We start from the raw sequence: 19,629 nt of genomic DNA, 5'->3' as shown, positions 1-19,629 counted from the left end.
CTTTTTTTTCTCTTCCTTCGCATCGGCTACGCTATTAATTTGCTTCTTAATCGCTAATAACTCGAGGGACACATAGCCGGGCTGCTCCGTGAAAGTTTGAACGATCGGCTTGACGCTTATTATCCTACACAAGATCGAGTGGAAAAAACGTGAGGCAAAGAGAGAAATAGGGAAACAGTAAATAGAAGGGGGACGAGATAAAAAGATACATAATTTTACGTTACTAATCACCTACGGTCCTCGTTTGTTTCGCTTCTGTACACTCATTATTACACATGTAGTAGCTTAACGTGTCGCGGATAGAGACGAGCATGTCGCGATCGAACACACGCCCCGAACTTCATCTTTGTACACATTGCGGCCTCGATTAATTGATCCGTAACAGAGAATTTCTGTTCGCCTGAACGTTTCGAGACACTTCCATGACGGAACGGGATAACCCGCTGTCCCGTGACTTTCATTATCGTATCATCACATTCGGCCACGCTATTGTCCCGACGTGGGGGCCAATCGTCCCCTGTTTGTACTTAACGGAATTGAATACAGTTATTGTCTGAGTAGTCTAAAAACTGGAAACAGTAAGCCGCATTCGGTGAACATTGTTGAGATTCAATAAGCGAGGTTCTCCTTTAGACCAAAACACGACAGTGACACTCTCGTTTCCAAGTACTGTACTCTCTTTCTTATTTGAGGACCTACGGAGTGACATGTTAACCATGACAGACGTGATATTCAGTGACATCGAGTCGTCGATTCATTTTCCTCCGACATAATAACATGTAAATTAGAGCTTTTTGTACCTACATATACATATAGACAGATCTGTTTTCTCGTACCCTTGTTATACTTTTGAATTTGATCATCGATGCGAGGACCATCACCGCCAATTCGATACTTTCCAATATTTATTACTTTATACTATGACTCGGGTACTCTATACGAGGATCAAATCAAGTCTGAAGGATTCATTTAATAACAGATCGCTCTATGTCTCTCTGTGCCTGGTCCAAAAGAGACCTCTCGCGGTTCTAACCAATACGAGATACGCTTCACCGTCCGAAGACAAAATATATAATTCTTTCCTATCATGCGAATTACCTTTAATATTAGCTGTTAATTATTGTCAGAACAGCTTCGACCTTTACACGTACGATTATTGTCCTAAAAGTGAACTCTCCGAGGGAACGGGACAGTCGAGATGAGATGCTTTCTCTTTGTAAACACCGATCGCATATCCCGACACGCGCGCGTTCGCTCGATTTCCAGGAGCAGCCCTCCGAACATTCAAATCCGGCAAGTATCGGTACTCTTTATTTATTGTCATTCACAGAAGTAGGAGTTTTAATCCGCTTACGTGATAGGACTCCGCCGCGCCATCTCTTTCTCCCTCTCGAAGGACTCACATAGAAAATATAACAGGGCAAAAGAGGACAAGGGGAAGGAGAGGGGGAGGGGAAGGGCCGGTACGGGAGAAAGAATAATGGGAACCGTTAATAACGATATTATACCTACTATGAGACGCGGAAAACTGTTGTAATTACGATCCCTTTGAAGAATTATATACCGTCGAATATCGCCCGGAGAGATTGACTTCCGGACATGATGCGAATACCAAACAAATCGTCCTCGCTTTTGTCGCCTTAATTTACTTATGCTTGTTAGTGTTACGTATCCCCTATTTATACGCTGTTTTTCTTACGCTGCCTCGCACGACAGCTAACGGCAACTGTGACCAGTGTATTCGTCGCTCGCTGGGTCTATTTGAAATTGAAATAAATTGCGATTATTATTTATCATGACGTTACATGAAATGTAATTATTCTGGAAAATATATGAAATGAAATCGGATATTTTATAAATTGGATCTTCATTGATCTGATATTCAATGACCGTGTATATGTTAAGAATAATGATATATTACAGTCATAAAAGCGCATGATATTAATCTCTATTATTGAAATATTTCCTGTGTTAAAAATAAATGGAAAAATTGAAAAGAAGCGAAAGATATAAAAATACAAAGTTAACGAGTTCTATAAGCACCTTATGATTTCTTGAATAATTATAGTCTCTGGATGCCTCTGTGGCTGATTGTACATAAAACAAAATGATAGCAAGCGACGAATACAACGTGTACACCGGCGACAGTTATATGACGTAAATTTTCCAAGTTCTTTCCCCTTTATAATGTCTACACGTACCTCATGTTTATGCGTGTGTGTGTTTAATATATGTATATATGTATAATTATATGTATGTAATGTATATGTTATGTATGTATGCATATGTAGTTAAATACAGACTGGTCTTCGTGCGTTAAGCAATCGGAATTGCAAAGAATCTTTTTCGCTGCTGATAATTTTGAGGACACCCCGTTACTTAGAATCTGGACACACGAAAGCTTTGAAACGTGATCTCAAGAGTGAGATCCATATTATGTCGATCTCCGCCTCTCTAGACTGATTATGTATTTCTCTGATTTCTTGGTTGCACGTCTATCATTCCTTGCGCGTATCGCGCTTGTTGTCGACTTTCCTGTTTCCTCCAATAAATTTTGTCACAGGTAAGTTTTCTCGATTTCTCTAACCTTTAACAATCTCTTTATACATTACAATAGTTAATGTTTCTCCACATTGACAGTCACCAAAAAGGGTATCTAGACCGCGGAGAAAACTAGAAGTTTTATGCAGATAAAAAATTTCAAACAATGAACGAACCATGAAATCGTGACCAAATTTTGATTATGAAATAATATTATCCCATCTATACCAATTTTATTAGATTCAGCTTCTTTGATTCTAGATTCACAATAATAGATATACACACACTTTTCAAAGAAGTGTACGATGCTACTTTTATTTTCTATCGTATTTTTTTAAATTTCAAAACGCGGTCAACGCGCAAGAAACCAGTTCCTAAGTACTACAGGGGCATCTCCTGTCCGAGTGGTTCCTAATTCGTGTAATTAAACAAGTTTCATTATCTGTACCCAAGGCACATTTTATACTTTCATTCCGTTTTAGGAAGGTCCACTCTATAGTATGTACATATTATAGCATTGTTACACGTACAAGAGGGATAGTTTGCAACTGTATCACCCTTAATTCCATATAATGTCCCGACGTTTCACCATTGTACATGATTTCCCGTTTCGTTATTCAGCGCGATTCCTTTTTTCATCGTCCTCTCGCTACCCTACGTATTATTGTCAAGTCGACAGCATTTATATAAATGTATACCTTACGTGCTACTCGGTTTTTTTTAAAGTTACGTTATACTTGACTATAGCTTTGTGCAAAATTTACATTGTACATCGCGTACCACCGATGCGTTGTGTTATCAACTTTCAATTCGGTATTCGTGCATCGATCGTACGATTCCTTTTCACCACGATTCGTATCGTTGATCGCGATCGACCACCCTACCCCCCCATTTGAACAACATTCGTTTCGCGTTTATTGTCAGAATTTCCACGTTTAGCCCCCCCTGTTCTTGATTCAATTATTGTCAGAAATCTTTCGACCGTTTCACGTTATCGTTCGCTCTAAGTAGTTTCCTTTAGATCCTTAAACTATTAAAAATCACTTGGAATTCTCGTTCACCTGGTGTGCCTTAAGTATGCGTACTTGTATTTATGTATATATAATATATATATATATATATATATAGATTTATATATATATTTGTATATATATATATGTACGTATAAATATACATATACATATATTCGTAGAATATGAAATATTGAATCTGATAGATCTTAAAAATATTCTGCTAATCTCCTTACGTTTAGATTTAAACCTTACGTGTCTAAGTACTTTCTTACAACCTTGTATCGTGTATCAGCCGAGCCTGATAATCGTGTCTTGCGGTTTTTCCTCTTTTGTTTTGTTTTTTTTTTATGTTTTGTTATTTTCTGTTATCACCATCGTTACGTTAGGCGAGCCGGTATTACACCCCCCCCCCTCGTCGATCCACTCTCCCATTTTCGTTTCACCAATTTCAGCCTCTCTTCTCGCATGTTTTCTCTGTCTCGCGGCCGGGCGATCATTAGAGAATTCATCTCGAGAGCTTCAATAGACCAACGACCAACGTTGCCACCATCGACATAATCGGTACGGTTGTGTGCGCATCGCTAACAACGTTTATTTTCCAGCCCATGTTTCTGTGCGAGTAACACTGCGAAAAGAAAAGATCAACATTAAACCGTTGCCACCCATCGACCCGATATCATATTAGCTTACAAAAGTACAGTTTCGTCTGCGGTTGGATTGCCCTAAAGCAGCGAATTTTCAATCGATTTCATAGTAATTTTTGTTTTTCCGATGGACCACATCCCGTGTCGACATACTGTTCTGTTTGTCTGGGTGAAGTAAGGTCCAAGTATTTCAATATAAATATGGGGTGAATGAACTACTTGTACCTTGATAATAAGATACTTTTTGTTGATAAATTCTGTTTTAAATCGTAAATAATTAGGTCGATAATGTAATGCTCAGTAACAGTAGAGTATTATACAAAAAACACCCCAGTACCGCCCCAGCACTCTTCTATTATTTCTTTTCTGTCTGTGCCTATAAAAGCTATTCCATTGGCTCTACTTCTCTGAATCGCCTTGGGCATCAGGTAGAAAAACCATTAAACAAACACCTAAATCGGAAACTGGTAGACTAATATTTGCCAGGGCATTGAATTTAATTCGTGCCCAGTTCCTAGACCAAATCCATACCTGATAGTACACCGTGTCCGGTGTGTCTTCGGCAACGGTCCAGACAAGTTCGGCCGGTTCACCTTTGTCGCATTCGAGTCGAAGGGTTTCAAAGAAGTTCTCGAACGTCTCCATGTCCTTGCTCATGTCTACCGTCTTGTGGACCCATTCGCAGTAACGACCTGCCGCGGTCGGGTATGGATACCCTTCAGCGTCGTACTTCACACCGGCGAATACTCTCTGCGTCATCTGCTGGTCCTCGTCCCTCTTCTCGTCGAATCCACCCTCGATACTGTCTGTGATGTAGAACGGGTGGTATCTGCACAAGCGAGGACATAATTAAAGTTCCAAAGTCTTGAGGTGTTAATAATATAATATAATAATACAAATATTAAATATAAATTGTACGGGGAAATTAGTAGGTATCGAAACAACGTGGGAAGGGCGAGACCAAGTGTGCCCATACGTCTTGTGTAATTATCGAATATCGAAGCCATACGCTTTGATAGTTCTGCTGGTTCATGATAGTTCCGAGAGCTGTTAATAGTTTGAAATTTCAACTCGCCTGGCCAGATTAGTGGGATCGTTTCCACCCTCCACGATGAATGTGTATGTCTGTCCCCTCTCGACGGTGATTTCTGGGATCAGCATGTCGTTGATGTACCATGAGATGCCCCAGGAAGATAGACCTACGACATATTTATTAACGCTTAAAAGTTGAACACTTTGATTTTTTGATTTTTTGATTTTCGAATTCAGGAGAATCTTGTTGAATCCACGTTTTGGAAGTATTTTTTCTACGGGAGGTTCTTGTTCATGGATAATCTGAGGACTTTTAACCCAATCGCGTCATACTTAAGTGTAAACCTGCAGAGCTGAACGAGGAATCATGTTTAACACTTTGACTGCAAGGGGGGAGAAGCCGTACATGGCCAGACATGCCTTACTTCGTTTTTTTAAGACAAATCATCAAAAATATATGCGTTTAGCTAATGGAAGCTGCTGGTCTTGTTTTAAATTCTATACTGCTATATTAATTTTGGGAAACAAATTTTGTAACAGTATTTCTATAATCCAACCTGTTTACAATGTATGTGTCACTCGTATTTGGACAGACAAAGTGTTAAATACTCTTATTGTTAGTATGATTGTTGCCTTAGCCCATTAGCTGAGGTCATATGATTTCTATTATATCGTATGTACAATACGCCATAACAAATTCGTGCGACTACTGATCGTCATATGACGCGAATTAGTTAATCGAGGGAGGATCTGTCGGCGCGATCGTTACCGGTGATCCTCGAGTAACCCCTTTCTCCACCGGTGGGTCCGATCCTCGCGCTGAAGGTCGTCTCATTGGTGATGACCATTGGCGGCCAGGCCTTCAGGTTAGGCTTGTCCGGCAGGTCGTAGAGAGAATTCGTGCATTCGTGGACGTTCTTCGACGTGAAATCGATACGAATATCGTCGGTCGTCTTGTCGGAGCCCTCGTGTGCATTGGCCTCTCCTCGCCGGTTTAGCAGTCCTATCGCCGCGATCACGCTGGTTTCCGTGTCCGGAATCATTCGGTCCTTCTCTGGTTCGTTGGTTCTCATGGGTCTTGTGTAGGTAACTGAAATACATACGCAATTATCATCTCAAAATCATCTTAAAATTTACAATCATAATGAAAGAGAAAAGTTTTCATCTCACAAAGATCTGTTAACGTTCGGTCAAACGCATAGGTCACGAAAGGACCTGAAAGACTCAAGGTTATCTTAATATTTCAACCATACAAGGTGTAAAAATATCAAATTTTATCCATGCGATGTTTCCCTTAAAATGCTACATAATTCATTAAAACGTTTTCTGATACAATCAACAGGTAACGAGTTATTTTAGATAGTAGTTCTTATTGGCTCTTCCTGTCTAATCAGAAGAAAAAAACGGTGCCAAGCTTGTATCCAAGCTTCGAGATTCTCGTCTACAAAGCATCGATCGTATTCCTCGTCATTTCACGGTGCCTACCTGTCGTCACTCCGTTCTTCCTCTCCCCGTGCACAAGGACAGCGTCGTTCTTCCCTCCGATCCTCTCGTCCGGGCACACGCCCGTCCTGCCGTTGCATTGCGCGTACTCGGACATATAGTAGTCGTCCGCGATGAATTTCCCCGTCTTGCTGTTGTAACCGATCACGACCACGTCACCGCCGATCATCTCTGCCTTTCCCTCCCGTCCAGACAAACCGAAAGCGACGTATTGGTCCTCCCGTATACGTGCCGACACACGTATATGTATGTCCTCGTCGATCATCTCCCATTGTACCTGTACTTGGCCGTCGAGCATCTCCTTGCAGTTGGTCAGCTCGTGTTTGGCGAACGGGGACGGTGGTGGTTTGCTGCTCGTCTGAAAAGGAACGAGACGACTCCGTCGTTTAGACAAGATTATCGGCTGGCCGTCCACCGATAAACGTGGATCGTGGGATTACGATTAATAATCAAGATTGGATAATTAAAATGCGGGTAATGTTCGTTAATTCGAATGGAGCTAGTTTGCGTGTACACGTTTGCGTTACTTACAGGATCGTACCACCATGGCGGCTATCCCCGGTAAAATTATATGCGATTAATTCAATTTCGTTGCTTGAGAGAAAAAGACAGTGGTGTTCGATTAAAGGTTTTTTGTTGTTTGTTTTTCTTTTTTTTTTTTTTTTGGATCGTGTCATTCACTGTTAAATACTTGGAAAATCAGATGAGCACGAGAGCGATGAAATTCGGGCGTGCGTTTTTTTTTGAATGTGTTTTTTTTCCGATGGGTGTTCTCAGTTACCGTGATTTTGGTCTGACCGAGGGCGGGTGGCACGTCGAGGTCCTTCGGGATGAAAACATGCCCGAAATTGTGCTTGTACGCGACGCACCACACCGAGAGCCATTCGATGTCGTACACGGTCAGGTTACCGGGCAGCACGATCTCGATGTCGTGACCTTCGTATCCCTTTAGCACGTCCAAACTGAAAAAGTGTGTCGTATTAGATACAGAAATATGTATTAATTCCGAAAGCTGTCGAATTCTCGGCATATTTTGCTGATCGATTTCGAAAAAAAAGAAGGAAAAAATGAACCTGTAAAAAGTTATGTAACGAGGGAAATTACACGAATTTCTCCAAGTATCGAAATCAAGCGTTAGAAAACCGTACGAATATTTGGTCAACCCAATGTATTACCGTCGATGATCGAATGTTATAATTTCTGTCATCGTTGCTTTCGATACAGTCGCAATTTCAAAAGCTGAACTTGTATTGTCTACAGTCTAAAGGAATCGAATCGAGTAAATAACATACACGGTTGGAAAATCTTAATTGGGCACCGAGATTTAATGAGATTCCAGGATGTGCAGATGGCAAACAGTACCTTTTCCTCTCGTTGGGCACTTTGATGCCGAATGGATTCGGCTCGGAGCCGTTCCCGACCCAGAAATAAGCGTCCGGACCGCCCCCGTCGTAATGCAAATTCGGTATGTAGAAAGTTTTGCTATCTAGGATGGTGATGTTCTCGCTGCGAAGCCCGTGCGCCAACCTCGAGAACTGCGGCAGCACTCTGGCTCTCGGTACCTTCAGATTCGGCGGGATCTCGACGTTGGCGAAGCCGACCTGCAAATTAAGGACACACACACGCCATGATCTTCCGAAACGGGCTACTAACAAGGGACGTTCTCAAAGTGAATGGATCATTCCGAGTATGACTCACGTGAATTTTGCCGTATTTGCTTGGTGCTACTTTTAGACTTTAAGAAAGAAACCACCATTTTTATCCTAAGCATCCGTTTTACTTATTCGCTTGGTCCCATAAACAATTCAGCAATGTTTCAGGAAAAGTCAGCGTGTATCACTTCGTGAACATAAATTTCCGTAAGGGGGAAATGTTTTATAATAATTTCGGCAAGATACGTCAGAATGGAGTTTTTATGTCACGTCAATACAAGGTTAGATCTATTACATCCGGTCACAGGTGAAGATTTTCTCCATCGGGTGTCAACGGACCGTGGTTTCCGGGCTTTCGAACGGGGACCGTCTCTCTCATCGACCTGTCTTTCAGAAGACCGCATATTTACACCCTCGCAAGTCAAAAAAGTCGATCTATCATTCCTTACCCCCCTCCCGTCACCCTTCCCCGCTCTGTTGAAACTGACGTACCGATAGGGGGCTGGTTTGAGGTCGTTTATATTCTAAGTTCCGTCAAACGTCTGAATAAGTGAGACGCGAGAAGGGGCGAGAAACGGAGGCGAGTGGGGAGTGGGGGGGGGGAGGGGGGGGGGGGGGGGGGGGGGGGGGGGGGGGGGGGGGGGGGGGGGGGGGGGGTTGAAAATCGGTGAAAGTAAAAAGAAAGATCTCGAGCGGGACCTCGTAAAATCCGAGAAACGGATTCCACCCCTCTATACAGGGTGAGCTACTCCCTAACCCCCGGGGGAGCGTTTTATGGGAGAAAATTCAACATTCGCGACGATTTCTCAACTCATTCCGAAATCCCGGACAAATCTATTCGCTTACGATACAGTTTCATACACCTCCTTCTTCGTCGCTTTCGTTTCCTGGTAGCCGTGCATGTACCATTTTCTCTGTCCTATGATTGATTTAGAATTTTTTCGTATAGAAGAATGTATCGTAGAGATCCTATGGAATATTGTTCTTGTAGAGATCTCGAATATTGTTCAAGTACCGTAATTTGGAGTAATTTTTACTCAAAAGAAAATGACCATTTTCGATTTTGTAACTCTTTTGCAGGTACTTTTGTTTCTACGTGGAATATCCTTTTTCAACTTGATCTAATGATTTGCAGAGCTGTAAAATCGAAAATGGAACAAAGTTACCCCTACTGAGTTGAAGTCAACCCACCCTACAGTACTTGGATAACTTAATTTGTTACGAAAAAAAGAGATCCGCTAGAATATACTGTTTAAGTTGAGAAATCTGATCGTGTCGGATGTGAACGAAGTTTCCTTCCCCTCCCCCCCCCCCCCCGCCCGCCGCCTCCCGGATCGAATCAAGAATTCCATGGAAATAACGTGTGCACGCCGCTGTCGGCCCACCGATTAACTCGCCTATTTTTCTATTGTCTTTTTTATCGGCCCCTGCCCCCGCCCTCGAGTAATGTGTGCCAAGAGTCGAAGATTGAAAGGTCGGTGAATATCTTCGACTTCTTCGATATTCCGCTCAAGGCTATTCTGTATACGTGGCCTGATTCCGGCCATTTCGAGATGTTCTTTGGAACCGGCTCCCAGACTTTTGTCTACAAAAGGAATCGATACAGCCGGATATATACCTTGAGCCAGCGATATGAGTTTGCATATAACAGGGTCCCTTGATTCGTTAAATTATTTGCTTTTCCCTTTCTACCGTTACGAGAAACGCGATTGTAAAATCGACCGGAGACTCGTAGAATTGTCAAAGAAAAATGATTTTCGGAGTATATCCTCAAAATTTGCGCTTGTCTCGTGTGTATCAGAAATCTTGTTAAACAGATAGATACTAACGACAAACAGAAATGATAAAAAATTTCTTGTCCATTTTCCATTGTACAAACATAAGAATATCAACTGGAATAAAATTATGGCTATCAGTGTCACCACAGGAAGAAAAGAATTACATTCACCCTGTAGGCTCGATTTTTAAGCAACGGACACATCGAGTTCACCCGAGGGAGAGAGATCTTGATCGAAATTGTTCTCACGGCTTTCGAATTTAATTTCCCTCCGTCGGGGCGCATTATCCTCGAAGTAGCAATCCGTGAAGACGGATCCCGGGTTAATGTGTTTAAATGCTCGAAGGCGGAGACGTCGGCGGCGGCGGCGGCGGCTTTAGAAATGTTTGTCAACGGGACTTTAGCCCCGGCGGAAGATCGATTAATAATTTTCCGCTAAGTCCGGAAGCTACCGGGCAAGAAAACTTCTTCATTAACCGAAACGGCACGACGCGCTTCAAAGGAAACAGAGCTCGAAGACGTTTCCCTCCACGGAATTAATCTTCCAACGATAGCACCCCGTCTTTCAGTCGGTAAATTAACACTCATCTTTATCTTTTTTTCTTAAAGAGAATCGAATTAACGGCGGGACAGGACGAGTTGGTTTTCCGTTACGAAGGAAAAAGTCGAGCGAACACGAGCGTTGGACACAAAAAACGTTTCAATGAATTATATAGCATTTTAAGGGATGCTATTCGATGGATACAATCAAATTTCATTATACACTATTTTTTTTTAGATATCAAAGTGATCTTGAGTTTTTTCAAGATCAACCCTTTAACGGCTTTTTATCTAGAAGTACTGAAAAAAAAAGTCTTCTAATAGACTACCAGTGAGTAAAGTGTTAAGTATGTATTGGTCACTGATATGTATCTACGTCTAAGATTTAAGTTCCAGGTGGACAAGATCCGTCTGAAACATGAGTTATAAAGTAACACGGTATATCACGCAACTTTCCACGACTACTAAATGAAGAGTCTCCGAGTTCACCGAAGTCATTACGTCGGAGCCACCGAAAGTAGTTTCTACGGTTCCCCTCGAGTTCTCCGCGAGCCGTCGTCGAATGCTAATTCCGTCGTTAATAATAATCATTATCAGCGGGCTGGCGTTCTCCTGGGGGTTCGAAATTTGCACGGGCATTAATCCCATTTCGTTTAAGGGCTCGTCAATCATATCCACCCTCCACGACCGGGTGGGCGCGCGCGCGCGCTCGCTCTCGCTCGATTGTACGCGTGTGTACACGCACACGAATCACGGAGGATCTGGGTACCAATGAACTGGGACTCGAGCTTAATGGTGTTTTAAGTGGGCACGATATACTCAAAATTGGTCCTTCAGCGAGCTAGACGCTCGAGGGTCCGTCTGACAGTTTCCATATTTGGTCCGCCCACGCTGAACGAATTGAATGTCGATCAATTGGTTGTTGTTAAAATAAGGAGCAGAGAAAAAGAAGAATTGTTCGAGTACAGAAGAAGACGTTGCATCGCAAGTAGAGTGAACAAGCAGTACCAATTCTCGATTGCATGTGCTCGAAGTCCCTGTGGGTACTTTAACTATCGTGCAATGTGCGATAAATTGTCGAATTACTATTCCTTGAATTGTAAATGTTAACGTCGCCCACGATCTTCAGCGGAAATACACCTGGTTTCTGTAACCAACGCGATCGGTCGGTTACATTTAATTACCGAAACTCGATACGCGTCCGCTGTGTATTACACAGATTTCGCCCCCAGACGGAGTTTCGTCTGTCCATCTTCCGCGAGATTTTGCAGCAGGCCCCCATTGTCCGTTTCTAGTGTGTCGGTGCGCGCGTCCCTCGGAGGTATCACACGCGTTCCCTGGCTTCCCATTGTTCCTGTACAAAATTACCAACCGCCTGGGCGCGCGCGTGCGCTGGAAAATCTCGACACTTCGACATTAATTACGGAACGAATAACGTGAATGCGTCGATGCTACGGCTGGTGGTTAATTAGCGGCGCTCTATTAGCTCCGCGTGTAAACTTTCGACGTCGGGAGAAAATAGAAATCAAAGGAATCTCGCTTCAAGGTTCGCGCGTAACAAGGTGAACATCGATGAAATTCGTGATTTACAATGGGTGGAAAAATATTATAATAGGGTTTGAAAGAATTGAGTGTGAAGTTATATGATAAATTGAAAGTGGATATCTACAGGTAATCGTATTATCTTTATTGGATTAGAAACTGAACCCTCAAAAACCACACCCTACCTTAGCATACGTAAATACCACACTAGTGCAAATTGGGATTTTGAATTTTTGACGATTAAGAACTTCAAGTTTTTAAATAGCCAAGAAACGATTCCACTAGGAAAAGAAACAGATGATTTTTTGTCGGTTAGATGGAAAGATATATGAATGTGAGGAGATTAATCGCGTTAGAGCAAAATCGTGTTATTCAAGGGTTTCTCCAATTCTCTAATCGTGTCATACGGAGGTTCCATAGTGTAGTGAATATAGGCTGTGAATTTCTCTACGAAAAAAATAGTCGCCCCGAGTTCGATCCAGCGGGGGAGGAAGAGATCGGTTTATAAACCGGGATGCGGTAGTCGCGGAGGGTTCCTCGTCAATTCGATACCTTTGATCTGGTCGTTATACGCCGGTCCAAGTTTCGACCGGATGGGGAGTTACTGGCGGCCCCTAATAGACTGTTTATCTCGTAAGCCCGGATTTAGATTCACATCGGGTTCTATTATTCTACCCGTAACGTCTCTACGTGTGCGCCACGCAACCCTCCCCCGAAATGAATCTCTTCAGACGTAATGTCCTCCACGTGTCAGCGAATAAAAAATAACTCTCTCCTCCAGATCTCAACAGTGGAGAACAAATCTATACCGTACAATTTAATTATTTAGTGATTATACGTGTATAAATCCAGTATGCATACATAACAATTAAGTAAAAATAAAACTGGTAACAGTTAAAGCAACATAGTACATAAGTTTATTGGCTAATATTTCAGCACTATTTTTGTTCGAGACATAACGAAGTACTTTTAACAGTGAGTGTAGTCCACAATGCCTTTTAATGAATCCGATTGTTAATAAGTGTTCTTTTTGTTATTACTTGAGTTATTTTCGAGAAGAGTGATTTCCATGGAAGTGATCGTCGATTTTTTTTCAGTAAGAATAAAACGTGACTACGGGAACGTTACGTCGATCAGGATTACGATCCACGCAAGGACCCCTTCTTCCCTCCTCGAGCACAATTCACGGGGGTGGGTCCCGGTGGACGGGCGCGATACGGCCGATATCGATATACTCGTTACGACGCAGCCGGCCGAGCCGGCCGGCGGAGCAGTCGATATTCAATCAAATAAATCCCCCTAACAAACTGGAGAATCAGAGATAGCATCAAGAAACAATCCTCGTGGAAAGGGAGCGACTATGCAATCAGGAACAAGAGAGGAGGAATCTAATAATTCGCCCGCGTAACCGGGAGAACGTCGTCGTCGTCGTCGTCGTCGTGCTCGCATTATTTTTATGCTTGAGAAGATTCTTACTTGATCCAGTGTGATAGTGCAGATACACGAAGTCACGATCGAAAGAGGAATTCTCTTTTAAGTGTCTTCATCGTTACGCTGATAACTACCATTTGGACCATTCATCAAGAATATTTGATTGCGTTAGAGGAAACTTAAATCTTTCATTTATCTTTCTACCCCTTCTTTTTAACCTGTCGAAGGACATTATAGCAACCCCATTGTTCAGATGAATTTGTATCTTTCATTGTATTTAAACTATGTTCTATTTTTCTCTATTGCACTCGCTGCTGTACGTCGACATCTCTTCTTCTTAGTTTCTCTATTACATCTATTCCTTTCCTTTCTTAGCCAATTCACTGGACTCATTCCGTTCCTTGTAAAATAATTTTCCCCTTCCTTTGCACTTTTGGTTGCCATGAAAATAGTAATATTACGATGATCCTTCCCTATATTTTTCCTCAGAATAGCATTCACCAAATCCCGTTTTCGCCTCCTTTTCTTCTCGGTTAATCGTATTGTGCTATATTCAGTTATATGATAATAATGTTTTTCAAGCTTTCCTCCACACAATGGGTTCAATGTTTTCCATTTTATTATACCGTGTTTGCCGATTACTTCGATCCCCCAGCGATCATCCCCGCACGGGACGCTAACGATCCCGTACGGCCAGAGGATAGAGATTTCGGACAGGTCATGGGGCTGTATATTATTTTAGCGCCTTATCAGCTCCGTATCATCCCCAGTCAGCCGGCCTGGTTCCCCTTCGCTGATGCTCGAGCCCCCTTTTCCGACGCGCGCACACGTTCTTAACGGAAATTGAGACATCGAGCCTCGTTAGGCTCGATAGCAACGCCCCTTGTATCCCGGTTTGCGATCGAAACGAGAGCAAACGCACGTTGTGTTGCACTTTATTGCTCCCGATGGCAGCCGACAGTCCGACGTGATTATGGTTCAACGTCCTTCCGAACAGACGATTAAATTGATAACACAGTCGGAACGGTATCTCAACGCTTTGTCCCCTTAGATCCAGGGATCAAGAAAGCTTCCTTGCTCAACACTAGAATAGTCGTGCCAAAGATTTGTTGGTGAAACGGACAGTTTGTTGAACACATGTAAATCGATAAATTAACGATTGCATATGTACTATTGAGAACTCTGTTCGGATAATAAATGAAGAATCAAAATCGATGACAATAAAGTAGAAAATACCGTTCATCGAAGGACAAGAAAGTACTCCACGTTCTACTCGACATCGTTTCTCATTGGACCAAGAAGCTGCCAGCGAACGTTCTATCGATAACGTGCATTCTTTTTATTGGGTGTATTAGATTTCACGATTCCACGTTCAGTCGGGAACGGTAACAGAAAATACGATAAAGATTCGAGTCGATTCGATCCGAACAATATCGTGTTTAACAAGGTCAAGATGTATCGTGTCTTTCTTTTTTTTTCACGAAGCTCTCATAAAATTCCAATCCGAAGGCCGGAGCTGCGAGCAATTGGCTGCAAGAAGCTTGAAACCGGAGCTAAGAAGGACCGCCACCATCGGCCCCCGTCGTCCGTTCGACTTTAAGTAGGTGATAAATTAAACGAGACTCCCCCCTCTCTCTTCCGTAATACCTCTATATCTTAGACGGCGGGATTTAATGGAAGTTTTTTTTAACCGAAACTTTACACTAGCCCGGGGATAAGCCCCCGTTAAATACGTTCCGCGCGGGGGCTAATTACACGGATTTCTCGCGTCGCCTCGAGCTTCTTTCCGGTTCAACAGCCGTCCAACCCCTAGAGCCTCCGTTTCTTTTATTTACCAATAACAACGGGAAAGTTCGCACTGATACACGTATTGAGTGGGATATTATAAAATGCGAAGATATTTAATTGGACCATACAAGAACCTTCGTAGAATTTGTCGTTTATTATGCCATAGACAGCATGGGGAGCGTAGTCCATTCATCAAAAAGTTTCATCGAACTTCGTCGCTACCGGAAACGCAGTTACCTCGATATCTCGTTAAAGATAGAGCAAAATAAAAAACGATAGCGCAATTTCAGTATCGTAACCGCGAAAGTTCAACGATGGACGTTCGCGTACGATAGGAAATCCGGGAGACACACACTGTGTGACGTTCACTGACGGCGATCCTTGGGAATTTAATTACACCGTTGTGGCCCGTCGAGGTTATCGGACGGCCTGGCGTGGACCGCGATTTCTGAATCGGGTGACACTCCCGTGAACCGATTGCCAAGGTATACACAAGAGGGTCTCGTCGGAGAGCAACATCAGCAGCCACCAGCAGCAGTAGATTCCTTCCTCTCTGTCCTGCACGGGAATGACGAAACTTTCCCAGTCAGCGGCAGCAGGCGGAGGACCCCCGGGTGTGGGCGGTCCTCCGGGATACCTGGAACTTTCGCAAGCTCTCGTCCAATCGGCGTGTCGGGGAGCGCGGAAAGATATATAGAGGGGAAATGGATGACAGAGGGTGCGAAAGAGAAGTCACCGGCCCCGGCGGAGAATTGGTGAGAACGAGAGGGAAGGGAACAGGAGATGTCGAGACTGAAACAGAGATAGAGAGAGAACGAGGAACAAACGGGTTGGAGGATGAAAAACAGAGAGACAGAGAGAGAGAGAGAGAGAGAGAGAGAGAGAGAGAGAGAGAGAGAGGTCGTAGGTATGAGAGATAGAAGTGGAAGAAAATCGTGGAAAAAGAGAGGGATGAGAAACTCAGACAAGAGGTGAAAGATAGACGTTGAAATAGAGAAAACCCGGAAGAATAGACACAACAGTCGGGTGAAGAGGCGGAGAGGGTGGGAAAGAAAATACAATCGAAGTGAGAGAAGTAAACGGGGTACGGAGGGGGTACGACGACCGGGCAACGAAAAATTATAACTTTTCGTGAAATACGCTGGTGGTCAGACGCTCGATGGTAACTTCGCTCCACTTAGCCTCTCGTTTCACTCATTTTTCTCTCTTTAGTTCCTACCACTACCCCCTCGTACATTGGGGGGAGAGGGATGTCGATGTGTTCTCCTTTCCGTAGGCATCGCTGGCCAACCACTTCGCCTGCTATTTCATTTCCCACGTCTACTCGTGTGTACTCGACCACTTATGTGTATCCGAATGCTGGCTACGCAGCCACTGTTCATATGTACCATGAAAATGCTCGGTCCAACCTTCCCTCCAGACTAGGGGTAGGGGATTATTCGGACGGTGAAAAAGCTCCGGGTACCGGCGTTTTATATTCCTGTTAATTTTACACGTTGCCCACGGGCGCGCGACTAGCACTTTTTTGTTTCGTTTTAACGGGCCAGATAACGTCGTTGGCGGCTTTAAACGACGAGGGGGAAAAAAGCGCGAAGGCGGACCGACAGGATTTCGGAACAAGAGGAGCGGAGAGAAGGGTTGAAAACGTTGTCTGGGTTTGCTTTTTTCGTCCGGGTAATTTTATACATTTTTTGGCCAGGCTCCAGGGTACAACACGCCTCGATGCGGTGGGCCTCTGATGCGTGACTGCGACGGCCTCTCGTGGACCTGACGCAACGATACACCTCCGAGCCGCTCGGAAATGTGCGCGACGCTTTGCGGTGGCTTCAAAATGGCGTCCCGTCAGAGCACCACGCCGCTGTTCCATTCGTAGCTGGCGTACTAGAGTCATTCTGATTCGATTTCTTTCGCGAGCAACCGAACAGTGTATGGACACCAGAACGATATTTTACACACGTTGTTTAAAAGGGTAAATTAATTCCTTCTTAAGGAGGGAGCCTCGTGTAAACGGGCTAACAGTAAATGAATATTTGTAAATTTCTTGTTGAAGAAATGATTAAACCAATCTCTTTGGAACTCTGAGGATATTTTATCACCATGAGTCTGACGTGATATTGCAACGCAAGGGGTTAATACGAATCGAGTTTGCGAAACGTGTACGGAAACATTGCTACCAATCCGTTTGGTTATTCCATCCCGCTCATTCTTGACTTTCAGCCTTCAAGTTCAAATAAAGAAGATAAATTCACAAATATTCCCTTTGAAGAGGGCCTCGTTTCTTCGGTCAAACCGTATATAGATTCTCGTCCATTTTTCGACCGACCAGTAAAAGCCGAGCCAAAGCTGGTCGCGGGTTTCACTCCGGGCTTCCGCCGTATCAGAAATCCTCGTTAGCGATGTCGCGACATTATCGTTCCATAAAGACTCAAAGACTCCTTTTACGGTTTCCGTTCGTAGCGTCTTCTCTCTCCTTTTCGAGCCCTGTAGGCCTGAGCATGGCCATCCGTGAGGACTCAGGAAAATGGCGTCCTTTTAAAGGCACCCGAGAACCAAACTTGACTACAAAATGTGCGTATTTCAATGCATACTACTATGCACCCTGATGTTCATGGAGTGAAACGGTGAAACGTTGACGACGAAGAGAAGAACGGGTCGAAAATCACGGTTGCAATGGCGGAATAGAGTCGGTCGTGGGTCACAGAGTGCCAAGAAAGGGGAAACGGTAAAATAATTTTTCGAAAAACCTGGCTAGAGGAAGTGGAAGGAGGGGAAGTTGGAGATACAACGATACAAAAGGTGGAAGCGAAAGCGAGCACGAGAATGGAGTCGACGAGAAGAACGCATAGGAGGAATTTTGGAGGGAAATTTTTTTTTGGAAAGAGGCAGCGACACTGAGACAGAGGAAGGTTAGACCACACGTAGGGGGCGATGGGTAGCAGAAGGGCGGGAGGGGGAGGGCAGAGGGCAGGAAGGGTGGGAAGATAGAGGAGAAGAGAAAGGGGTGAGAGGGAGAGATAGAGAGAGAGCATCCTCGGGGGGTAGCAGCCGGCAGCCAGTCAGCCAGCCCCGGCCAACATCGACCCGGCGAGCTGCTCTCTGCCCATGCGCAACATTCTTACCCCCAGGACTAGTGATGGGCCCGATCCAATTCCCGACTTACAACTTCGTGTTACTTTTGTAAAACGAAATCTATGCATTGTCACTGGGAATAAATGTGCTCGTTCCGCCGACAGAGAGCCTCCGATCTCCCGTCGATCGCTGCACACCCTCACTCCCCCCTCGACCGTTCATCGTCCGATGGGAACTTCTATGGCCTCCGGACCTGCTCCCGGAAGAATCAGTCTATACTTGTCCCGATGAATCGGTATTTTCAGCTTCTGGACTTGTTGGATTTCTTTTTTTTATATTTTTTTTCGCAGAACGTTTGAATGGGTGTGTTTCCACGGCGTTTGGAGCGTTTTCGCTGTAGTGACGCGAGTGATTTATTTGCTACAAGCTGAATTCAGAATTTATTTCTCATGAAGACGAAGATGTAAGCATGTTTTAATAATGTTTGTCGATGGTCGTTGAACGTTACGTACATTTACGTTATTTGCATTGAAGGAAGAGTTAAGAATAGAGTGACTCACGGATGTGTTCGCATAGTTCCGAACGAATAAGTGAAAAAAATCTTCATATAGGTCTTATTTATATATTCGCGATATCTATTCAATTCTATCATTTTTTTATGATAAATGCTTCGGAATTTTGAATCGAAATTTACGGGTTGGTATGTAATTAGTTAAAGAAATATTGCAGTTTTGCGTGAACTAATTTGTGAGTCACTGTATATATTGTGATTTCGTTTTACATACTTAAGATATAGTAGAATGACCATCATTTTTCTTGTTGCTGCAATTGTCTTAGTTTGATTCGACAAACTGGTTTCTCAGACCTTGCGGATCGTTTATGTTCAATGGAGAATTACCGAATATATTTCGATGATCGTTATTTATTCCGGGATACAATTATGAGAATGTTTTGATCGTCTCCAAGAATCGAAAACACTTGCCCGTGTGTTCGCGAGCCTCTCGTTTACTTCGTCGTCGGTACGAATATATGGCCAGCAGTGTCATCGACGAAATATTTGGAGACGATATTACTGGTTTCCGATCGACGATTAGCGT

The 19,629-nt window shown here is 43.5% G+C and overlaps 1 protein-coding gene across 1 annotated transcript in view; it reads right to left on the bottom strand.

The window, feature by feature from the left end:
- Positions 1 to 4,059: 4,059 nt before the first annotated feature.
- LOC107188956 (protein Skeletor, isoforms B/C) overlaps positions 4,060 to 19,629 on the bottom strand; it is a 39,481-nt gene continuing 23,911 nt past the window's right edge. The window contains exons 4-11 of the mRNA XM_015577359.1: positions 8,096 to 8,334; positions 7,515 to 7,695; positions 7,265 to 7,285; positions 6,716 to 7,091; positions 6,000 to 6,320; positions 5,274 to 5,397; positions 4,730 to 5,027; positions 4,060 to 4,179 (exon numbers count right to left, since the gene is read on the bottom strand). Coding sequence (XP_015432845.1) covers positions 4,060 to 4,179; positions 4,730 to 5,027; positions 5,274 to 5,397; positions 6,000 to 6,320; positions 6,716 to 7,091; positions 7,265 to 7,285; positions 7,515 to 7,695; positions 8,096 to 8,334 — 1,680 coding nt within the window. The remainder of the gene's footprint in view (positions 4,180 to 4,729; positions 5,028 to 5,273; positions 5,398 to 5,999; positions 6,321 to 6,715; positions 7,092 to 7,264; positions 7,286 to 7,514; positions 7,696 to 8,095; positions 8,335 to 19,629) is intronic.

This window comes from Dufourea novaeangliae, unplaced genomic scaffold (assembly GCF_001272555.1).
Source record: "Dufourea novaeangliae isolate 0120121106 unplaced genomic scaffold, ASM127255v1 scaffold125, whole genome shotgun sequence".
In the NCBI taxonomy this organism is placed as follows: Eukaryota; Metazoa; Arthropoda; class Insecta; order Hymenoptera; family Halictidae; genus Dufourea; species Dufourea novaeangliae.
The sequence above is the reverse complement of the archived record's forward strand: the minus strand, read 5'-3'. Positions and strand labels throughout refer to the sequence as shown.